This window comes from Anabrus simplex, chromosome 9 (genome assembly GCF_040414725.1).
Source record: "Anabrus simplex isolate iqAnaSimp1 chromosome 9, ASM4041472v1, whole genome shotgun sequence".
In the NCBI taxonomy this organism is placed as follows: Eukaryota; Metazoa; Arthropoda; class Insecta; order Orthoptera; family Tettigoniidae; genus Anabrus; species Anabrus simplex.
The window spans coordinates 94149941-94175590 of NC_090273.1; the positions used below are offsets into that span (position 1 = coordinate 94149941).

General features: G+C 36.7%; 1 protein-coding gene across 1 annotated transcript in view; it reads left to right on the plus strand.

Moving 5' to 3' along the window:
* The window catches only part of LOC136880881 (HMG box-containing protein 1), a 70060-nt gene extending 67208 nt beyond the window's left edge, over positions 1-2852 (plus strand). The window contains exon 7 of the mRNA XM_067153415.2: positions 2666-2852. Within this exon, the coding sequence (XP_067009516.2) occupies positions 2666-2816 (151 nt within the window). The 3' untranslated portion in view covers positions 2817-2852. The remainder of the gene's footprint in view (positions 1-2665) is intronic.
* Positions 2853-25650: the final 22798 nt, after the last annotated feature.

The window sequence follows — 25650 nt, forward strand, 5'->3', positions numbered from 1 at the left end:
TTTGACCTGAAAATGCATCAAGGGCCATGGCATTAGTGGAGAATGGACACAGTATACACTGTGTAGCAGATGTTATAGGCACGTCTTGTTCTGACTTGTACAGAACTGTTAAAAGGAAGAGAGGGGACAATATCTACACCAGGAGGCCTAGTTCTGGTCGTAGGAGAAGCACTACTGAGTGCAATGATTGCTTTCTCATAATGCAAGTTATTTGTGATCGCCACACAGCGGCTGTGGAGGCCAGAAATTGTTTGCAGCAAGTACAGGGCACAAACATCAGTAAACGGACAGTAAGAAGAAAGTTATATGAAGTCGATTTAAAGTCCAAGAGGGCCTCTCGGATGCAATTTGCCAACGCCCATCGAAACTGGACTGTGGAACAGTGGAGCTCAGTGCTGTTTATGGTTCAATCCAGATTCTGATTGAGGCCACTGGATGGAAGAGAGAGAGTATGGAGAAGGTCCGAGGAACGTTATTCGCCCAGTACTTTATTTTCAAAGACACTCTTCAATGGAGGCTCTGTGATGGTTTAGGCTGGGATTACCAGTGATGCACACATGGGGCTCGTGTTCATTGAGAATGGAAGTCTGACAGCGCACTGATTCATTTTAGGGGATCATGCTGTGCCTTTTGCACCTGTCATCAGCGAGAACTTTATATCCTGATGCATGACAGTGCTCGTCCCCACGTTGCCGTTTGTATACGTGAATACCTGGATAAAGTCTGAATTGAACACATGGTGTGGACTGCTCGTAGTCCCGACCTAAACCCGATACAGCATGTCTGGGATATAGTTGGGAGACATGCTAGGAGTCATTCCCCTGACAACACACTGGCTCAACTTCGGGCTGCACTCCAGGTAGAGTGGGAGCTCATACCACAAGAGAACATTTGATTGCATCCTGAGAATGCCTGATCGAATCTCAGCTGTAACTGCAGCTGGAGGTGGTAATACCCGTTACTGAGACAATGGAAATGTGTTGAAAACATGTGGACAAATGGACTGCATACGAAATAGTCCAGAGCTCCGGTTTTGACATTTCCATATTCCTGTTGGTGGACTGGTGTGATTGTCACGATCAGTCATGATTCTCAATTATTGAGCTGAAACTTTTCAAATGGGCTATTTAATTTAAAATACATTGCCATATTGTTGTAATGTCTTAATAATTGATTTTTATCAGGTTTCAAATGGACAAATATTAAATTTTGTCTGAAATATGTAGTGTTTTGCTTTTTTGCTATTAACTGTAGTTACAAATAGAGGATTGTGGAGGTGTTTAGTAAAGTCACAGAGGCTTGCTGACTGAACACTAATAGCATTACAGTCTACATGAAGGGGAGGGCGATGTTGGTGGGTGCGTGAGTACACGTGCGCACTCTCATAGATTCTCTGAACTCTGTCTGCAGCAGTGAAATCATGCAGCCATAGAAACTAATGGCGGCATCTCCAATGTGTTAACCATATAAGACTAAAATCCCTGGACCGACCGGGAATTGAACCTGAGGCCCTTTGAACCAAATGCCACAACGCTGACCATTCAGCCAATAAGCCAGACAAAGTAAACTTTGTCTTCTTTTTCTCAAGGTGATGTAATTCTTTTTGGGCACATCCCCATTGGAGGTAAGCTACACCTTCCTTTTTAACCACATACCAGCCTTCCTGTCATTCTTAAAACTCTGACAGTAGTGGGAAATGAACCTGGACTCCTCAGGATGGCAGCTAATAATGTTAGCCAGTATACTTCAGAGGCAGATGAGACTTAGTTACTTACCAGTATTATGAAAAGATATGTTGAAACTGCCTGCCTTCATCTTTGGCATCTCTCGAAGAAATTATACATCACTCAAAGTTATGTGTCCGACTCATTGGCTGAACGGTCAGCGTACTGGCCTTCGGTTCAGAGGGTCCCAGGTTCGATTCCCAGCCGGGTCGGGGATTTTAACCTTAATTGGTAAAGTCCAATGGCACGGGGGCTGGGTGTATGTGTTGTCTTAATCATCATTTCATCCTCATCACGACGCGCAGGTCACCTAAGGGAGTCAAATAGAAAGACCTGCACCTGGCGAGCCGAACCCGTCCTGGGATATCCCGGCACTAAAAGCCATACGACATTTCATTTCATTAATGTTATGTAATGTTTTCAGTTTCCTGGTGGATATTATGTTTCAATTCTACATTACCTGCTTGATTTCCTAGGCTGAACGCTTCTAGTACTCTGAAATTTATTATAAAGAGCTGGAACTTTTACACTCAGGAATCTTTCTTGAAATCCTGTTTTGATGTTAGTTAATTCAGGTGAGCCATAAATAAACTCATGTTGTGAAGTAGAGCTGTGCACCTAACGTACATGGAACTTGGCATTGCCTATCGAATTTGTCAATAGGAAATACACTGTGCAACTGGTTTTTAGTTTGAATGATCTTGCTGCTGTTGTATATAGAGGATTGTTGAGGTACAGAAACTGTTAATTCTTTGAGCCTGAGTAGTATTTAAATAAATAGGAGAAAATCAAAGCTTTTGACAAATTTACTGAAGAGATGGGGCATTTGCAGTGTACGAATATAGATTCAGAATGCTACTATATTTCCTGTAACAATGTTTTTGTTAAGACTGTGATATTTTGTTGGCATGTAAGTACCTCTTATTCATGGTGTGTTACAGAGCGATCAGTGTAATTCTGGGTGAAGCATGGCGTAAGCTGCCACCCAGTGACAAGGAGGTTTACGTATCAGAAGCCCGCACCATGGCACAAGAACAAAAAAGACTATACCCAGACTGTTGGAAAAGGAAACGCTCTCACTCAACCAGTTAGAGGTACTTATTATTACTGGCAGCATGCATTTATAGATACAGGATGAGATTTGATTATGTAGGTATATTTCCTTGCATATTTGTGGATGAATAACTCTACGAGCATCGGTCATGGCAGCATTTTGTTCTTTCTCTGTCTGATGATTGTGATGCTTGTTGTTTAAAGGGGCCTAACATCTAAGGTCATAGGCCCCTCTTTCTCTGTCTGATGTGCTAATCGGTTCTTTAAACTCTGTTCAGTTATGCCCTTCTCCTTCTGGGTGATCAGACTGATTTAAGTGAAAAATCAAATTATTGTTAATATGGAAATTAATAGTTTTTGTGCTCACTGATATAAGGTGTGTTTTACTCGTAGAGAATGCTTGTGAGTACTTGCATGTATCCAATACTATGTACAGGGAGAGTCAAACTATTACTCACCAAGGAATTCATGGGTTGGAGCAAGTCCTGTTTAACCAACAGCACATACAGCCTCACCAAGGAGAGCTGTAACATGATGCACAGGAGCAATACATTTGACTGGCAATTTATATTGCTCAAAGCTCTTGTCTTACCTATACCTCACCGCAGCTGTTGAAAATATGTATCCTTCGTACCCAAGCACAAGTCACAGCAGCACAGAAAGTTCTGAAAAATTATCTGCAATTCATCTTGGTTTATACTGCAAGGGTTGTTCTTGTACACTGCCTGTTTGAAGGTCTCGGGCATTGCTTTTTATTACTGCAAACCAATCCTTTTTCTCGTCACGTCATAAACAACACCACCACAGTACTTTTATATGACCAAGCTGCCTCCAGATAGGGTTTGTGAAAATTACATGCCAGGCTGGGTGGCTCAGGCGATTGAGGCGCTGGCCTTCTGACCCCAACTTGGGAGGTTTGATCCTGGCTCAGTCCGGTGGTATTTGAAGGTGCTCAAATACGTCAGCCTCATATCGGTAGATTTACTGGCACGTAAAATAACTCCTGCGGGACAAAATTCCGGCACCTCAGTGTCTCCAAAAAGGGCGATTCCATTGTCACGGGTGGGACATTTGGACTGTGCTTTTCAACAGTCAAAAGAAAATATATTCAATAATATATAGTGGAAATTCAAAAAGAATTGTGGTCTAATATTACAATACTTGTTTTGTGGTTTAGTATTAATTTTAACATACTGAGCAGAACTACTTTATTGTTATAGACATTTAAAGAATTGTCACGGGTGGGACAGAAAATGGACATATCTTGAGACATTCCCTATCACACGTAGCAAACTCTGTGAATTGTACATTCCAATAATGGTTTAATCAATACTTTTACATTTAATATAAAATTCTTAACAGGACACATTTTTGAAAAGCACAAAATTATTATTATTTACTGCAGAAATTGGAATAAGTGACTGTCACGGGTGGGACAGGGCCTTGTCACGGGTGGGACTTGTGTGAAACTCTAGCAGTTTCATGTAATACAACCATTTTTACATCTACAATCTGAACATTATACAATAGCATACACAAAGGAAAGGTGAATTATACATATTTTGTAAGATTATTTATAGATTTCAAAGAGAATTAACACAAACTTCATTAAAGTTGTAAATCTAAATTTTAAACTAAAAATCTCTTAAGGAAATCCTGCAGTACGCTACCCACTTTCAAAAATATCTACATTGTCTGAGAATTCATAAAATACAGAGTTCCTAACATGTTTTAATGTTGGATTTGAGAGTACAGAATGAACTTGTTGAAATTCAATGTAAGATACATCTTTTTCATCGACTTTGAACACACTAGGAGAATCACAAACCGATTTCATGCACATAATCTTAATTTCTCCGTCTTCTACATAACTCTGTGTAATAGCAGCATATCTGTATTTGGTAGATTTCTTTCTTTCACTTTCAAATTCCACCAAAATGAATGTCCCCGGTTTGATCTTTTCCACCGTAGGTTCTGAATTTGTTTCTTCAATTGTGGGCAAATTACCGGGATTTGACTCTTGATCACTCATCTCAGAATCCGTATAAATCAAAGGGCATTCACTGGATTTGAGTTCAAAAACTTGCACACTTGTTAATGTAGATTTAAGAAAAGTTCTACCACAAATTATATAATTTTTGTTGTATCCGTTAAAGTAATGTTTATTTCTAATCCCCAGAATTTTCTTTGCAGATTCCCAGCGTTTGTCTAGAGTGATTCGGTTTTCATCAATATCTTGACTTGTTAGGATGTGAAAATTTACTCCAGCAATACTTGATTTGGCACATTTTAAGAAGTCATTTGCGTTGTTGATTATACATTTCCTTTGCCTCACTTTATTCCAAACAGCTCTTTTTGTTATACCACCTATACCGTCGACTGCACCTTTTCCATATTATGTAGCAAAAAAGAACCACTCTCCTGTCACACCAAAATCTTCCATCATGTAGCATAAGTTGGAGAGTGTAAACCTGTTTTTAAATTGTCCTGAGCAACCATCAGAAAATATTTTAACAGAGGACAAGTTTGGAATTTCTTTCCTTACTTCTGTGATTATCAGTTTTAGGCAAGCATACACAGAATACTTGTCATGCGATAGTTCATCACTAATAATAGCAAATGACTGTATTCCAGTTTTCTTCCAAGCACAAACAGTAATAACTGTAATTTGCTTATGGCTCCAATGAGCACTCTGTATCTCATCTTGAGTGAGTGCTAGATAGTTTTCTGCAAAATCTATTTGCAATATTACCTCATCATCATTAACAGAGGTTTTCATGTCCTTGAAAGATGCAGATTGCAAGCTTTTTACAAAATAATGCTCTTTGAATTTCTTTAATTGAGCCTGAAGTTGTGTTAATGCTTCATCAATAGTTCCATCAATTACAATCAATTTTGGGCGACAGTCATCTTCAGTCCACTGTTTCCACTGAACTACTTCAGATGCACCAACTTCTCCATCAATTATTGTGTGCAAATTCATGATACACTTGTCACATTCGTTTGCCATACATGTCTCACTTTCTACATCACAACAAACACGATTTAAAAGATCACCATGATTAACTGGGAAATCACTGACTTTCTTGCAAATGGCTTCAATTAGAAAGTTAAAATTGGCATGATACTTGCACACACACACACATTGTGAGGCATTTCAGATGACAATAATACGTTTTTAGGCCGTAACTCATAAAATTTCGAAGATTTGATAATGACATCAGGATTCTCTTCCTCAAATAAAGCAAATGCCTCCTTCACTGTCATATTCATATGACGTTTTTGCAAATTTAATCTCTTCCCAGTTTTAGGATCTGGAACAGATTTCACGTCCTTGATGCCAGGTGCTTGTCTGCTTACTTCATCAGACTTAAAAAAGTTTTCAACTCTCAAAAGATGTTCTTCTGGAATCATGCTATTTGACACTTTCTTATCTTCTGAAAAAATCTGCCTTGCCATTTTTGAAGGCAAGTTTTCATAAATTAGTTTCCTAATTACTGCCGTTTTCTTTGAAGGGCTACAAGGCAAAACTTTCTTTACGCGAGAAACAGCTTTCCCGAGAGATTGAGGGCATTTGTACGATCCCAACTGGGAAAAAGGAACATCAGGTTCTGCAGACTGTGGACATACTGTGACTACCTTTAATTTCTGTCTGTATTTCTTCTTCCGTTCAGTTTCCTTCTTACGCTTTTCCATCAGAGATTTGTTACACAAGGATACTTTTAACTTCGTATCTTCTCGTCGTCTTCTGTCTCTTTCTCTCTCATTTTCTTTGTGCCTTTCATATTTATCGCTGTCATCACGCAACTTTTCTCTGAGTTTTCTCATCCGTTCTGCCGATGTTGTTTTGACCATTTTCTGGAAGAAAGGAAAACAGGACTTGGTCTACCAATAACTAAACTTAACCTTGCAAGTGTAGAGATATATAGAAAGTTTGATTCTAAACCAGAAACTAGAAACAGTGTAGAAGAGTTCATATTATCTTCGTACTGTCACGGGTGGGACAAAATAAAAGTTTTCTTTTTTTATGTTGTGAATAATGTAGGCCTATTAATATACTTTTACTGTGGAAGTATTTAGTAGTTTTCTTACTTCAACCTACAAACAAACATAACCTCTAATGGAGTTATGTTAGAAAACAAACTTTTTCATGTTTTTTGTCACGGGTGGGACAAATCAGTGCATTATCAACATTTAATGCATTTATTACATCTTTAAACTTACCTTTCTACACAATCTTAGGCTCAATTAGAAGATAAAGGTCTGCTCTTGAATCACACACATTAACAATACACAATGGCTACTGTTTAGGAGCAAACAAATGACATCTGCAACTAGCAAAATTACTCCAGCTGATAATGATCAACAGAAGCACCAATTTTACCAAAAGAATCCATCTGAAATATACTTTTTAGAAAGCTGACTTTTCTGGAATGCAGAATTCAAGCTATTTTCTTGCTAGTAATTAATAAAAAATATTTTTTTCAAACAAATTATTTTTTTCACGTGAGGCTCAGTTTTACATGGAATCGCCCAAAACCATAAAAGTTGTTAGTGGGTCGTAAAGCAAATGATATTTTATTATGAAAATTACATAAGCATTTTTCATACGACTTTTCTTAATCCTGCGAAAATAGGTATGGCAAAATAATGAAATGTCCCTAGTGTGACAGGTCTTGAGCACCAAGTATTTATTTTTTCCTTTATTAATTAAATTGTGAATGGTATATATATATTCACAGTTAGAAAACTGACTTACAACTACGATCAGGTCAATAAAATAACATAAACAATGGCATCAAGGAAAACAGTTTTCCAGTAACCATTGTGATCGTTCTTGTTCTCTTTCACAGCCCATTTTACCTAAAACATAGTAAAGTCTAGAATAAATAGTTCAGTATAAAAGTAGAAAGCACAACCAAAAAACAAAGCACAATTAAAATATATACATTACGTGATCACTATACTGATTGCAATGAGCACAATGTGACTGGTGTCAAGGACCCTGTCACAGCATCTTGTCACAATGGCCACTTTCCCACAAATGGCAATTGCAATAAATTGTCATTGCAGAGTCACAGTTGAGGAAGGTACAAATGTACAATTTCTGAGCTCTGACTGGTGGAGAAATAAATAGTGGTGTTGTGAGGCCCAAAACAAGGGACCATACAACACCAAATATGGGTTAAAAGTTACGTTTCAGCAAGAGATATTACTTGTTATATTGTGTATCATATTTTCACTGTAATGCACCTTATCTGTTCAGATACAAAGTGGCAGCAAGTTTCTCTTGTCTCTCAGGGAAGTTCGTGTACCTGACTTGGAGATCCCCAGCACCTGGCCATCATACGGGACCTTACAACCTGTGAATTTCCCGGTGTGTTAGGTTTGCCTCACCCAGTATTTTTATTAATGACCGAGGAAAGAAAAATTTTCACAAGCCCAGTCATGTGGAGTTTCAGTACAGTCTCCAAAGATTTTAATGTTTAGGATCTATATCATGAGGAATAACTTAAGACTGTTGCTCAAGTAGCAGTAGGATATTTTTGAAGATTATTGGAGAACTCCAAGGTAGACAACGCATTGCAGCCCATTGTAAACAGCTGTTGCAAGCTAATCAACAAATGATGAAACCAGATATTTTCAAGTAAAATTTTAAAACATTTTGGGCTTTAGTTCTGGATTCATTTGTTATTTACTATATTGCAATCTTAACATTTAAAAAAATGCTCAATAATATGCCCTGTTGTGTTTGTCTTGGTTGGTATCCAGGATCAACTCATTTCACTGGCATTCTCTTGAAGGAATACCAGGGTTGAGACTATTGTTCATCCAAGGTTTCCTTTATTTGTTACACTCAGTCATACAGCCATTTCAAAATTATAGACTTGCTGGGGTGAGTAGAGGACAATGAAACAGATTGGGAAACAAAAGGTTTTCAAGATATAATGTAAACACATTATGACGTTCAAGCTTTATGCTCCAGGTACCAGGCTCCATATTGGATGTCAACAGCATCTTGAATTTTTAGGAGCATTTTAACCTTTTCACTGCCGAATTTTCATGACCAGGCGAACCCTCTGGGCCGGATTTTTTATAGGAAGAAGCACTTTTATAGACAAATTTTTAATGATACTGTTAATGGAATGCATATCATCCCCACAGCCCAATACGGGGACGGAGATGAAGTGAGATTATAGTTTACAGCATATTTTTACGGTCTGATGCAAACCTCAGTTGAAAAGATAATGAATATGAAATGAATGATGGTGAATGAAACTGGGTAAGGAAGTGGAAGGAATCAGCTGTGGCTTATAAATAGGAACTGCCCCGCCATTTGCTTGGGAGTGCAAAAGGGAAACCACAAAAAGAAATTCTCAGAACAGCTGACGGTGGGGTTCGAACCCACTCGCCTGCCGAATGCAGAGCTTGACTTCATAGCCGTAGCATATTAACACACACAGCTACCCCGCTCAGTGATATTACTGAAATATAATAAAAAATTGTTGATCCCAGAACTGGTATTATGAAAATCATTAACATTTGGAGGGGAAAAAAATATTTGAGGAGGGGATGACAATTCGCATGAGATTCATCCTTACTACTTTGTCTCGCACTTTCTGATAGTTCAGTATCACCCCCCTATAAATTCTACATCTTCGTTATCAAAACATAGCTCTCCAGAATCACTATTTATGAAGAAACATTCCATTTCTTCGTCAACAAGAGATGAATGTTTACTTCAAGATGTTATGATGGCTACACGATAGCAGGAAAGATATTCCACTCCAGCGAAGTCGAAATAACATCAGATAGCTTTCAAAACACGCGAAATGGAGTGGTATATCTACCGTACAGAACTTCATAGAGGATTTCCACGGAATTTCAAAGCATGACACTATATCCCGTTCATTTATGAGATTGGTGAAGTACACACTACACCAAAACGTGTGTGTATATATATATATATATATATACATACAGGTTTGGCGGATGAGGCACGGCATTCAGTAACGTATACATATGGGTTTAGCGTTGAATGGGTTAAGCAGTTGTCATGGTATCTTACATGTTTTCTAATGAAGAGATAGCCGACATCCATTCGAAGTATGGATATGACATTGTGTGAGGTGCCATCACAACTGCTTAAAATGCTACCACAAGTACAAGATGATGTTGACATCCAGTGTGGAGCATGGTACCTGGAACATAAAGCGTGAACAAAGTTTAAATGGATGCAAGTGTGATTACATCATATGTCTGTAACGGTTGGTTTCTGGACCTATGTATATTAGGACTTTTCCATTGTCCTGTACACGCACCTGCAGTTTGTACGTATAATTTTGGAATACGCTGTAGAGTTTTGAAGTAATGTCATCCAGCCATAGTCTTCTGTAGTCTTGGAAAGTTGAAATACTAATATTGATTTAATGAAACTTTCTGGTATTTCTAAAACACGTAAGGAGTTAGTCATTCAGTTCATTGTTCTTATCTGAAAATATGATTACTGCCTCCTACTCTGCTTGAATATCATTGGCATTTCATATGATAGTGCAATATAGTACATTTACATGTCAAATGTTACTTGTTTTGTAATTTGTACATTGCAAAATTGTTATTAAATATCTAGGTAATTTGTTAAATTATACAACTTTGCTTTCTTATTATACTGTATTGGAAAATAGTTGGAATGGCTTATACAGTAAGGATGTCAGCAAATACCCTCACTTCAAAGCACTATCAGCTGGCTGGGAATGCAGAATACAGATTGCATACTATTATGTAGCTGATAATAATATATTTAAATTAACTACATAAAAACACATTCTATTGTACTCCATTAACATGCAGATTTTGTTGGGCCATATTGGCTGACTTGTCGGCTGTATTTGTCAATTTACCATCAAAAAGTTGCTGGCTGCCTCATCCATAATGTTTGAAAATTCTTTATAGAAGAAAAGTATCCAAAACAGTGACAAGGCCTGCCAAGGTTGTAGGTAAAATTGAGAAAACTATGCGCAACAATATTGTTACAAAGCAGATCACTGCTTTCCAAACCAACGTCAATCATCTAACTTTAAAGTTCCTGCTCCATTAACTTGTCATGGGATGGATTTCTTTTACTTCTTCATAGTATACCAAGAAAGATAGGTGAACAACACTTTTATAAAAATTATTGAGTTCTGTCTTCTTCGCACATGGTCAATTTTTACTTGAATTTAGTATTTTAATTCTGTCCTTATCCAATTGTTCACACTACCTAGATATATTCATTTCTACCTATAGCCTTAGTGGTCCTCTCTGCAGCTTTGAAGATCTTTACAGAAAAAAAAAATGTTGATCTTTCTGCTCTGATAATGGATCACTTTGTGTGATTTCTTTGAAGGTGTTCCCATTCTTTGAAGATCTTTGTTGATGTAACATATTGCACTACTGTGTTTACCACCTGTAGTTTCAGTTCCTGCCATTAATAATCACTCATCAGATGCCTGGTAATAAGTGAATAACAAGTGCAGATACACGATAGCCCTACCAAAACCTCACATTGTTCACTATCGTCATATTAAATTCTGTAATATTCTTACTGTTGTTATGAGGTTTAGAAGCTAATTCATTTTTGCTAATATATACATCACTGAAACTACAGTTCATTAGGCAAAATGTGTTTTTGGCAATATTTCCAGTTTTGCAGTAGACTGTGTATTAAGACACTTTCTTGCTTTAGATGCCAATGGTGTTTATTATAGGAGAATAAAAGAGTAATTATATATTCATCATTGGAACAAGACTGAAAGCCTGTCAAAATATTTCACCCAGTGGTAAGTCATCCTGTTTATATCTTAGTATTTGATGATCTTGTCACTAATCAACCTTTCAGGTAACATTTTATTGGGCATTTACTTATTTATTTTGAAAAATAAACCTGATTGCAAGTCGTAAATTAATTTTTCATCCATATTAACTACACTATTTATGTAATAATTATGTTAATGTATGCAGGTACTTAAATATGCAAGGTTCTGCTGAGGTGCTTATAAAATTGTTCTATGTGCAGCCAGAATTTTTTTAAAATAAAGTGCTTTGTTGTTAATTTAAGAGTGTTTTGATACATTCTACTCCAGTGCATTAGGATTTTATGTTGTGTTGTTTGTTGTATTGCCTTCACTAACAGATTGTGACTTATGAACTTTATAAGACCTTTGTGTAAGAAGTGATCTCTTTGTGTTTTATACAAACCATGTCTTTCAAAACATCGTATACTTATAGCATAGAAAGCATTTTTTATAAATGTTTTACTTAAATGTGTTCTATTGTATTCTTGAATCATAATTTCCTGGACTTCAGTAGTATATACCTCCCAGGCAACACAAATTTTAAATGTGGTTGTATGAAGCTGAATATATAGACAAAATAGTGAGCATTAGAATGAGGTGTCTATTTTTCTTTTGATATGCAAGTCAGTGATTTTCAAATTGTGATGCTCGGACAACTGTGGTATGAAACCTGTTGCAGGTAGTACCCCTCAACTGCCCTTACTGATAAAAGAGCCTGATTTGAAGAATTGTCTGTTAAGACCTATGAAATTATAAAACCCTTTTGTCACCAAAATGTTATCATTAACCAGTATACAAAACTATAAAACTGTTTTATTTGGAAAAGTGTGTATTAATTTTCATAAATGCTTAATATATTAATTTATACTATTTTGAAGGTTGTCATGAAAGATATCTTTGTCTCTCTTATTGTTGTGACACAAGGAAATTCAAATGATCATAGTTGCAGAATAATCATATTTTTTATATGAGAAGTTTGCATGATTGGTGGGATTATAATCAAAATTTAATAACTGTGACGATAAAATCTCAAAATACTTCGCTCTTGTGTGTGACATGCTTTTGTTTAGAAATGGTTTGAATAGAAAGAAATACATCAGCATTGCATTAAATTCTACTGTTGTAGGCATAGCTGCCTTAAGATGGAAGAAATACTTCCCACTTTACATAGCAGTTTGATTTGTAGCCAGGCCAGTATATGCCTAAAATAGTGTTAAATATTAAAGAAAGTTACAGTAAACTTCTTTCATATTTGGTACCTGAATATCCCAGTCTAACCAGGTGACAATGGGACAGTAGCAGCCACTTCTTATGTATTAATATGTTGTAGCATTCATTGTATCTTACAGAATGCCTGTCACCCGGCAGCCCTGGATTCGATTCCCGGCCGGGTCAGGGGTTTTTGATTGTAAATGATTAATATCCCTGGCCTGGGGACTGGGTGTTTGTGTCGTCCTTAACGTTCCTTTCCTCACATTCAACGATTTACACTTCTACCATTTACATAATACACACAGGTTCCTCACATATGGTGCAAGCAGGGGCAAAAGATCTTCATAGGTCGACGCCCCGAACAAATAACATTTATTTTTATTTTTTTAATCTTACAGAATTGTAACATTTATTCTATCTTACAGAACAAAATTTTATTCTCTTCATTCTGTGTGCCATTTTGTAAAAGAAACTGGTGGAAATTTCTGAGGTGATGACTTGGCTTTAGCTCACAAAAAAGAAAATAGCTGCACCATCACATGTGTTACTAGACTCACATCAGACTACCAGACTTATAACCCACAGTCTTCACTACTATAGGAAATATGGTGAGTGAGGGCCTGCTCTTCCTTATTGTCTAATGTAGAAGAGGAGGACATTGTGATCACCACCAGTATACCTTGAATGATAATTATCTGGAAATCTGCTTCTGATGAGGAATCCCCTTCAGTACTCATTCAGAAAGTTGACTAGGTGCTGTCTGGATAGGAGGACACAGTTTTTAAACCTTGACACAAGTGGTCAGTATTTAGGAGAGTTTAAATATAAGAGACTAACAGTAGATTTAATAATATAAATCATTTGTGGGGAAAATGACTCTCCTCATGTAACATTATATTGTTATTACCTTTCAGTTCAGAAGCTAACGCACCATTTAGGCCACTCTGGCTACAGTATATGTTCAGGGTATTCTTCAAAATATTGACTGTGAAAGCCTTAGTCCCAAAGTTATTATTAATTAGTATTTACTCTTCCAGTTAATGCCTGTTCTGTTGGAACTGAGATTATCATTGTTGTACAGTTAGGAGATACTAAAATACTATCAAGTCTCCCAGTTCCTTAGTCATATTGTGGGCCACAATTGCTACTCTTGTCTGAATGATCCATGCCATGCAAATAATAGTAAGGCTAACCCGTGAGCTACATGATACACAAATATTTTTTGAAATATAGACAAGAAATCAATGTCAAACTTTACTATTTCTTATTTGATTGTATGTGTATACTCCCAGGAAATTCTGGTTCATCAAGCACTTTTATACCTTATAAAATTAGCTGAAGTATTATTAATGTTATTGCCACAACTTGCTTGCATTTGTTAATGTTGTATTAGTATGAATTAGAGATTGTATTTTAAACTTCTGATTTGTTTTTACTCATTTGGTGTACATAAAGAAACAATTCTTTGTGTCAAAAGCGCATGCTGAATGTTTATTCTTAAGGTATATTCAGCAGATGTAATTAAAATTTTAATCATTTGAATGTACCTATTCCATCATCAGGATGAGAAGAATGTGAATTAAGATATTTCTACTCGAAAGATTTTAAAATTAATGCTTCGTGTTCCACTTTGTATATACTAAGATTTTTTTATTGCTTTTCTTGAGGTGTGAATGAAGGTATATTCTAGTTTGGTTACTTACTTCCTGTTGGTCTTACTTATAAAATTTGTGTTGCTTAAAGTATAATATTATGTTTATGTACTTCAAAGTTTATTCCTCACAAGTAATTGTAAATGCCAGGCCAATCAGTCTTAGTTTATGTTGCACTTTGGCATTTCATGTTAGCGATTTGCAAAATGGAGACAATCGTGCTCAGGCAGAAGATACTATAATACAGTTGAATTTCCTGTTAATGACTGTGAAACAGTGAAAAGAAAATTGGTATTTGTATATCATCTCCCAACTGGCACATTGGAAAGTATTAAGTTAAAGCATCCACATTTTCTAAAAAGGAATTCTTGATTACTTTAGGGGTCTTCTTCTTTATGTCATGCTGACAAATGGTAATGATTATGACTTTGACCTCTTTAAATAATGCTATCTAAGAGATTAATTGTTGTGATTATTTTTTACATGGAACTGCAGCTTGTTTAGCTACTCTCAAACAGGGGTGCCTTCTCAAGGGGGTTGCAGGATTCTGCAGCCCCCAGTTAATATTCCCGAATTCTGCATTCTATTGCTAGACTATTATCTTATTGTCTTTATTCATGACTCTTTGTAGCTGGTATCTCTTATGTACTTCTGTAGGAGCCTTTGGGCTTGCATGCAAGTTGTGCTTTTATATGGGGGTTAGAGGCACGACTCTGATTTTCTTCTCTCTGTTGAGAAAAGTTTATCACTTCCCTGACATGGGTACTTATTGTACATACTTGCAGAAGAAACTAAAATACAGTGGAAAAGCTTCTGTTTCAAAGGTTTTATTGAAAGTGGTGTGAACATTTTATTTATTCGGCGTGTGCAAATAACTACCATTGTGCAGACACTTGGCACAGTAATTAAAATCTTATCTTCAGCATTAAAGTACTAAAGCTTTATTGTTCCCAAAATCATCATTTTCGTAAGCTGTTAGGAGATACCAGCAGTCTTCATGCTACTACCTCCCATCTGACCTGACTGCGTAGGTGTGTTGTCATTTCAATTTGAGCTGTTGAATGAAAACAATAATTCCAAACATTTTTCTGTTGTGGAGTGAATGCTCACAATTTTTCCACATTTGAGTTTAAATTATTTTGAAAGACAGATGGATTTTCTGTTTAAATAGGTATTTTTTATAGTTAGTCATGAACTTTCTTTATAGGAACATTTATATATCATTGCTGTGATTGGTTGAAGAAGCTAACATTTGAGCTCAATTCATTCAGTATTTTTAATATTTTGTACAGCTATATTAAAGTAGTATTTTGATACATGGAACAATTTTTTATTCTCTTCTGTGATGGTCATCTTTAGGTACAAAGCAAGTGCTATATTTGCCATCCAGTTTTGCACTTGTACGTTTTTTAAGCTTGCACTTTTCTTTCCAGAGGACCTATGAAATTCCTATTCTTCCCATGTCTTTTTTTTTTTTTTTTTTTTTTTTTTTTTTTTTTTACACTAATGCATCATATTGTAAGTCCCTGGATATATATATAACATCATTTAGACTTTTAAATATTAATTGTGATTTATGTTACTTTTGCTGAAGAAACGTACAGTATGTTAGATTGATAGCTGATGATTGTTGTTTAAATGGGCCTAACATCTAGGTCATTGGCCCAACGTACGTTAGAACGCAAATATCGTCGGCGTTCAGGTAGAAGTGACTAAGTCCATTTTTTTACGAATTTGGGTTAAATACACTACTGGGGTAAAGAAAACATCTTCTGCATGATAGCGTGGTCGATGTTTTAATACAGTTAACCCTTTTGAGGATACTGGTACCCTACCCTCTAATGTGAAGTCCATTTTTGAAGATAGACGTCCAGGCAAAAGTGACTAAGTGGAATTAATCACTTAAGGCTGATTGCAGAAATGATGACTAATTTTAAGTCTTAGACAACGTCTACCTAAACAACGTCTAAATCGAGCACGATCTTCCATTGCATAAACAATGTTCAGTTGATGTTTAACTAGACATCGTTTAAAGTTTCAATATTGGTTTGAAAATGGAGATAAAAGTATCTTTCATGCAACTCTTTGCTTGTCGCAACCAATCAAAATTCGACGGTGTGCACGCCAAACACCAGTCAGCTGTTTGTGTCTTCCTACACATTACTTAAATATGGCTAAGCATGAGCATGACTTGCCCACAGATAAGAGTATCGCTTCCGGTGGAAATTAAATCTCATAATATTATGGACACTAAAGCAACACGCCACCGTACGGGGAAGTGTAGCTTTGATTATAGCGTTGCTACAGTGAGTGTAATCTACTCATAAATACGGTAGCTTTGGCGAAGGGAAGATGAAGCAATAGTAATCTGTAACAGAGTGTGTTGTACGGGCCATATAGATGTAGCTTGCATTCTGGAGATCATAGGTTCGAAACGCATCATCGGCAGCCCTGAAGATTGTTTTCCTTAGTTTCTCTATTTTTACACCAAGCAAATACTAAGGCTGTTATTATGGCCATGGCTCTTCTTCCTCAGTGCTCCTCTTTACACAATACCCGTAATCACCACCATCACCACCACTTGCCTTTTCCTATCTGATAGTTGCCAAAAACTTATACGATTATATATATAAACCACACACAACCTACTTTTTAGTTTTCATTATTATGTGTGTTTACTTGGCAGTAAATATAAGTGACCGAGCTCGATAGCTGCAGTCGCTTAAGTGCAGCCAGTATCCAGTAATCGGGAGATAGTGGGTTCGAACCCCACTGTCGGCAGCCCTGAAGATGGTTTTCCGTGGTTTCCCATTTTCGCACCAGGCAAATGCTGGGGCTGTACCTTAATTAAGGCCACAGCCGCTTCCTTCCCATTCCTAGGCCTTTCCTATCCCATCGTCGCCATAAGACCTATCTGTGTCAGTGCGACGTAAAGCAAATAGCAAAAAAAAAATATATATATATAAGTGAATCCCTCCCGGTTGATGTATGCGACAGCCCTCTGACGATCAGTACACGTAATTCTGATGTGTATGTAGTCAAAGTGACCTATAATTCCATGGAAATTACCCCATGTATATAATAAAATATATCGGTTGCCAAGAATTGTATTCAAGTTGACAGTTACCAGACTGTCCATTTGTCAGTCTCAAGAAATAAGTCTCTTGAAAAGTGAAACCTTATTTTAAGATTTGTCTCCCCTTACATGTCAAATGAATTGCTGCAATTCAGCAGCGGGCGACCCAGAGAGAGACAGTCGGACTAACCTTTCTTTTACAGGTCATTAATTGTATGAAAGTGTAAACACCAATAAAGGTGATTTGTATTGAATAGGTGGACAAGAAATACTTCTTATTGTAATTGCTGTGACTAACCTTTCTTCCTGAAATCATCTCAACATGATAATATTAATTGCATGTTTCATGGTACATAACTTCTGATTTTGATTCACTCCTCTCATTCTCTGCAATGCGGCAGCCATACTTAGGCATTGTTTAACTGCAGACATTGTCGAAACACCGTTTCTGCAGTCGGCCCTTAATATGTAACATAGTAGAAGGCATTGCAAAAAGAACTAGCCCAAAAGGTGTGATAGCCTCTACTGTAGAATCATATATATCACTGGTTTCTTAAACCCCATTTATCTCAGAACTATGTTTTTGGACTTAGTAACTTCTGCCAGAACGCCAACAATATTTGCCATAGACTACTTTTCTAGTTGATGCCAAGAGGGTAAGCAGCGACCTTGAAGATATTTGTGGAATATATTCATGACCTCCTGTCCACTTGCGTACAGTGTTTAATGTCAACACTTTATGTTTCATGTGATTATGTCATCAGTTAACTTTCATCAAGACATAAGCATTAACAGTGATGTTGTGTACATAAGTTCTGGTACTAGCCAGTGAGGAAAAAAGTGTAGGTCAGTGCTCTATAGCTGACAGCTGATTTTAGAAAAACCGCTTATGGCCAGATAGGAAATAAGTTGTGCATGAACACTAATGTAAAACCCTTTTCTTTTTTTTTTAACTTCACAGTTTAACTCACATGAAATTGATGTTTATATGTTAGCTTTCAACACTGCATCTTTGTATGATCATTGTTCATCTCATACAAGCAGGGATAAGTCTGATAAATTGTGTGTGCAACTACGAGCATCAGAACAGCCGTGCATTCCAGTTGGCTCATTTCTTAGTTTCATACATTCTGCATAAACTTGTGCATTGAAACTTGGTCCCTGCAAGATCTTACGTTAATGTTTAAAGAAATGTTTACATGAATGCTTCCCGTTTATTGTAAAACACCTAGTTTTTACGTTTTTGTTTCCAGTACATTTTCATTTAATTTTAATTCTGAATGGAATGAATATTCATACCATACGGCACATGACTTGAAAAGAAGGAAGCGACATTCCAGTATGTCCCCGAATACATATTTTATGATAACGAGACAGGTCCGTATTCTTTTAAATTAATGCTTGACCATGGGGGCAGGGTAAGGAACGTGTGACAGTGTTGTTATGCGCAGATAGCGACAGAATAGAAAAACTGCCTCTTTAACCGTAGGGCAATGTGTAAAGCCGCAGTGTTTTAAAAACAAGTAACAAGAATCTGTGGATCACAACAAAATTGTTTGAAGATTGCTTGAGAGGTATTGACACAAAAATGAGTGCGAAAGGTAGGACGATCTTTGTTCTTCTTACCTCGTTCATTTTTATGTTTGATGATAATGGGGTTTAAAACTAGCCAAAACTAGAATGAGCCTCGGTATCCCCAAGAACCCAAGAAATATCTGAGATAAAGTGAAGATTTTTTTTTTTTTTAAGTATTTGAGAATAGTGTTCCGCTTTCTTCTATTTCTGTTGGAGGGAAAGAAATTGCTTCACTTGACATTGGTAGTGGTTCTTCAGGCATCTAGAAATAAGTTCTCTTCTTCTTTCCCTGCCTGTTTCCAACTATCTGGGATGAGCACTAATGTGTATTAAGTTGAATGTCCTTCCTGGCACCAATCCTACATGGAGGAATGTATTCACTATTGCAAGTTTCTGTGGTAGTTGGTAGTGAAATGTGTTGTATGTAGATGAAGGTGTGTGATAAGGTGATCTCAAACACCCAGTCCCCAGGTTAGAGGAGTAAACCAGACATGGTTAAAATCTCTGACCCAGCCAAGAATCAAACCCATTGCCCTCTGAACCAAAGACTGCTATGCTGACTTCAGCCAGGGAGCTGGACTAAGTTCACTTTTCCTTTCCCTGAGGTATGTAAAATGATCTTTCCTACGATAACTTACCTCCTGATGTCAGTATTAATTTTTTTCTGCATATTACTCTTATTTTGAAATGCCGTTTTCACCCCAACCCTTCAGGTAGAAACTTCTGTTCTTTTTAATCCCATTGTTTCTTACCCTTTTTTAAATGGTGTTCTCCAAAACATTGCCGTAGTTCACGAATTCCTTTTACTACAATATAGTGGTATGCCGTCATAAATGAATTGATCATTTATACATGTGGTAGGACCATTTAATTTTTATATTTGTTATTTCTGGACGTATGTTTGAAAATAGTTTTTACAAAGATATTTGGAAGCAAGATTATTTAAATAACAACATGGTTGTAATTTGATTTGTAGAAAGTTTGTAAAGACAGTAGTTATATATATTGCATAATTTACTTATTTTAATGTATTTAAGCTGCCATGAATTCTTTAAAAGACTGATTGGATTTGGACTATAATTTTTTTTCCCAGCAGTTTATATTATCTCGTATTGTTGGCTTTACTTAAATTGTGTGTATATTTAAAATAATATTTTATTGATTGGAATATTTTATACAGGTCATTAATATTATTAGGATCATCATTCTTCCATATGAATTGTTGCTTAAATATAATTTTTATTATACTAGTTGAAATTTATTTTACTCTATAAAAATTGATTTTTTTCTTTTCTTAAAGGAATAGACTTATGTATAGTGCTAATTTACAGTTAGTCAGTTGTGTATTTCTCATTACTGTTAGTTTTTATTCTTTCAATCCTTGTTATTTTAAACGCAGAACATTAGAGCTTGTTTGTACAAACTTATGAGTCTTGAAGGTTTACAACAGTGGTAAAAAAAAAAGAGTAATGTTACATATTCATATAATAATATATCTCAGTTTCTGTTCCTGTTAAAATTGAAGATTCTAAGTGAGCAAAACCTATACAACAAAGAGTTCTGACTGGAAAATGTCTTAAGGTTTGTGTTTTTGTAATGCTGAAAAGAATCTAGAATATTCTTAAGATGTATATTTCATTGTTGTACCTTATAAGCACCCCAGACAAGAAATTAGTCCGTCCGTCCCCCCCCCCCATGAGAGCATACCCGATACTGGATAACATTGTGACTGGGTGGAATAACCCCTGGATTTGGTGAGGAAGTTACTCCACGGAGTGTTGCGAATATGCCACATGAGGGTAAATCCACTCATTCATCAGGAGATCCTGTAATTGCAGCAAAGTACAGGGATGTTGATGTCTGTGTTTCACCTGCTGCTCCAAATAGTTCCACAAATTTTCAATGGGATTGAAATCAAAGTACCTTTTGTGGGCTAGACCAGATGCAACAGGGTGCCTCATGTTCTTCAAACCATGCTCACACGCATTGAACCCTATGAACCTAATAGTTTTCATCTTGGAATATGGGAATGCCAACAGTATAGTCGGCATGAAGAGGTTGGATAAATGACACCACCTAGTCATCAAGAATGTCTAGTTATGCATGCTAGTTCATGTTCATAGTCACCTGATTGAATGGGCCCAAGTCGTGGTACAAAAAACACCCTCGGACCATCATTGACCCACCTCCCGCTTGAACCACACCCTCCACACACTGCAAATGAAATGCTTCATTGGGCCATCAGTGCACTGTACATCTTCAGTCAGTCGGTCACCATTGATCTGCATTTAAGACTGTTGCTCTGGTAGCAGATTCCCTATCTTACTTCATTGGACTACACTACATATTTTCATTTCGGTGGTCCGGTGTTGGTGTCCTTGAGCCCATTGAGGATATGCAGCTTTATATAAATGTTCATTCAGAAATTGGTTGTAATGGACCAGCATTCATGAACTGCAACAATGCCTGTACCATTTCAAATCAGTTTTCAGTGACAAGACTTGCCAATCATCTCCTGTCCCTCTGTGTTAGGATGTACACATTTGGTCCACCATTCCTTGTAGACATGCTGGACAGTCTGTTAATACACCAGTGAATCAGGCAACTTAATTTGCTGTGTGCCCTTGTGCATGCCTAAACATAATAAGCCCTTTTTGCCCGTCTATAACATCCTTACATTAAACCATCTCAATGTCATATTTATGTACAACAGCCAGCACGCTCGTGCCTCGTTTCATCACTGCCATGGTCATATCTCAGTGGTGAGGGGGTCATGTCGTCATAGTTCAGTGTCATCTATATTGACTTAAAGGGACTACTGTGCTTTCTTGAAGAGGTGACTAATATTTTGTCAGGGAAGCTTATAAATTAACAGGGGTCTTGTTTTAAAATTCCTGGCAGATTGAAGTAATTCTCTCATAAAATCCACACGCATTAGTGTTCTGTGGTTAATATGGCAATGTAGGTTTACTTTAAGAAACTTTCCGTTTATTAAATAATTTTAGTAACTAACCCCCTCATGATCTCAGTTAGTTTTATCTCTGTTCTGAGGTAGTGTTATGCCTTGACAATGTCCCTGTTACATGATGATAGTTGGATTATGCCTTAGTGTGAAAGAAATGGTAACAGAGTGGGTATTCAGGGTATGATAATGTAATTTTGGTATTGTTACCAATACATAGGGGTATGCAAAATACTTTCAACATGGTGTTTCAATTTTTGAATGTGATATCTTGACATTCACTCACTTAGAATGCGAGACTTTTCTCAGTAGTTGATAACTATCATCGTCATCATCATCATTTCTGAATCATTGTTAGTGTTGGCCTCCAGATCCTGGCAGAGGCAGTTGGATTTTTGAAAGGTGGCAGAAAGTCCATTCAACACTCCATGTCGTAAGATGTCAGCATGTAACCGATCTATGGTGATCCATTTGGTGTTTACCAAACAGAATTAATTAAAAACTCAACACAATAGAGATCTGTTGCACTCTGCCATCTGGTAAAGTAAAATAGAATATCAAATTTGACATGAAGGTAGCTTAAATGGCATCAGATAAAAATGCCTGCACACAGTAGCTTAGGCCATATTATTATTATTATTATTATTATTATTATTATTATTATTATTATTATTATTATTATTATTATTATTGCTGAGGAAGAAGAACAATAAGATTGGATAGATAGAAGGTTGTTAGGTTTGGGCTGACCTCAAATAAACTTGGTCAGCATGTTATTTGTCTTGTCTCATCATACATAGTATGTAGACCCGTCTGTTGCATTTAAACACTCCTAATGTCTAATCAGCAGTGCTAGAATTCAGTTCTTCAACCTCAAGCACTGAAGACAAGCACCTATACCATATTCTTCAGTGGATTTACTGCCTATCATTAGTAATAGTCCACAGTATTATTTTCACCATCATTCAGATTTCTGGTACCTACAAATCTCATGGCACTTTAGCCCTGGTAGACCTTGGCATACTAAGTGACCCCTTCTCGTTTGGAAGAACTACAGATTACAAGGTGATTTGTGATCATAGCATGAGGACTCCTCTTGACCATTATTCTTGGCTTTCTAGTCGAGGCCCACTATCTCATCATCAGATAGCTTCTCGATTACTTTTACATTGGTCAAGTGGACAGTGAACCAGCCCTCAGATTCTGGCCAGGAATTGAATCCAGGGGCTCAAGATTTAGAGGCAGGCTTGCTATTCCTGGACCACAGGCCAGCACATTTCTAATTTCATGTATTAGAACTTGAAATATAAGATATCTCTTACTTATCATCCTCTATAATTCACAAAAGGGAATAAGAGGAGTTTATTACTTTACTTCATGCCCTTCAAAATCATGAATAAATCGTTAATGATGAATATCACCAATCATATCTCTTGAATGGCTCGAACGGATCTTGCATCTTAATTAAATAATTTCAGAAGGAGACTTTCTGATTTTCCCCTTTTTATTACATTATCATGTGGCCTCAGCTACTGAAATTTTAAATTGACTCCACCTTGACAACTTGCTTACCAATTTCAGTATTCCATCCTTGGTAGTATATTGTTAAATTACTGTAGTTGTTTGCACTCCTAGTAACAAAACTAAGAATTCTATTTTAACCAATTAGAAAATGCTGAGGTAATTTTATTGGTCTAGATGTGTACACTAGGGTTCTCTTCTTTTGCTTGCTGACATGGCATTGTAATATACTTTGGGATATTTTTCAGTGCTTTCCCATTTTCACACCAGGCAGATGCTGGGACTGTACCTTAATCAAAGCCATGGACACTTCCTTCCTACTCCTAGCCCTTTCCTACCCCATCGTCGTTATAAAACCTATCTGTGTTGGCGTGGCGTAAAGGAAATTGTTTTAAAAAAATATAATTTTGATTTTCCTGTTTTTAAAAAAATCCTCTGATCTGGGTCTGAATTGAACCCATAGTCTTGCGCACAAGACATTGCCATACTACCCACCCAACCTCTGTAGATTTTAAGGCTGCACCTATTTTGAAATGATTTAAAGGATGTTTTGTTAAAAATTTGCTTATTTGGAGCTCTCAATTAAAGTTGATTATTATTCGTTATGCCGTACTAAGGAGCGTAATTGAACTTATTTAGCTGATGGCATTGCCCTTTTCTTCCTTCAAAATCTCATCTTTTTGCTTTGGCTTTTCTTGCGATCTTCTGAGCCAGTTTTGTTGGTGGTGGTGCTTGGGTGATGTGTAAAGCAGTGATTGTCGACTAATTTTCTGAACTTAGATCCGTCTAATACAATGTCGCCTGTGAAGCCTATTTCCTGAAGATCTCTTCCAACTTTGAGCAGCCAGTTGTTTTTTTACTTTCATTGATGGGTAAGGTTCAGAATTATTTTGGTCAATCTTTGATTATTCATTTTGAGAATATGTCCATAAAATTTCAAACGTCTTTTCCTAAATGTGTCTTAGATTTCCTTACCTTCCAGATTTCCCATGTACAGACTAGTCAAAAAAATTTCCTCAAGATTTTTCCTTCTTGCTTTTCTACATCTTTAATCAATGATCTTCCCCCCAACGATCAGTGTTTTAGGTGCATATAGTGCTTCAGGTGTGTCAGGCATGATAACAGTGTTGTAATGCCTTAATTTTGTAGTTTGGGATATGGATTTTTTTATTATATCTGTTCCAAGTGAGTCTGTATGCTCTTTGTAGTTTATCTTTATTTGCTTCATGATTCAGTCCTGAAGGTTGGATGATGTCTAGGTATTTAAATTTTGATGCTTGGGATATTTTGCTTTGTTGGGTTTTCATAGGTTGTCCATTTAGGTACCAAAGAGATCCTCCCATGTATTGATTTTCTGGTATACGATCTGGAGTCCTGTTCTGGATGTAATTTCATGGAGTTTTTCAGTGGATGCAATCACTTCCTGTCTGTTATTGGACAGCACTGCTAAGTTATCAGCGAAGGCCAAACATTGTAAATTAAGTTTGTTTTCACATAGTCTGCCAAGGGTTATTCTTTTAACTTCTTTTTCCCAAGTCCTAATCACTTTTTCCAAAACAAGATTAAGCAATGGTGGAGACAACCCATCTCCTTGTCAGACTCCTTTTTTTTAACATCAAATGGTTCAGACGATTCCCCTAAGAATTTAACAATTGAAGTGGTGCCTGTTATAGTTCGCATGATCAATTCTCTTGTTTTCCTGTCTAGTTTGAATTCTTCCAGTACACAGAAAAGTGTTGGTCTCTCCATCGAGTCATGTACCTTTTTGAAGTCCAGAAGTAATCACCATTTGCTTGCTTTTACGAACTTGTAGGATGGCTTGAGGTTAAGAATCTGTTTTGCTCACAACTTGCATTTCCTGTCTGATATTCTCCAGTCAAATGATCTGTTTGCACTTCAAGTCTCTTAAGTTGGAGTTTTGAAACAATTTTGTAGGTAACTGCTGATACGGAAATATCTCTGTAGTTATTTATGTCAGTTTTATCCCCTTTCTTATGTAATTTGTGAATTATTGCACACTTCCAGTCTTCAGGAATTATTT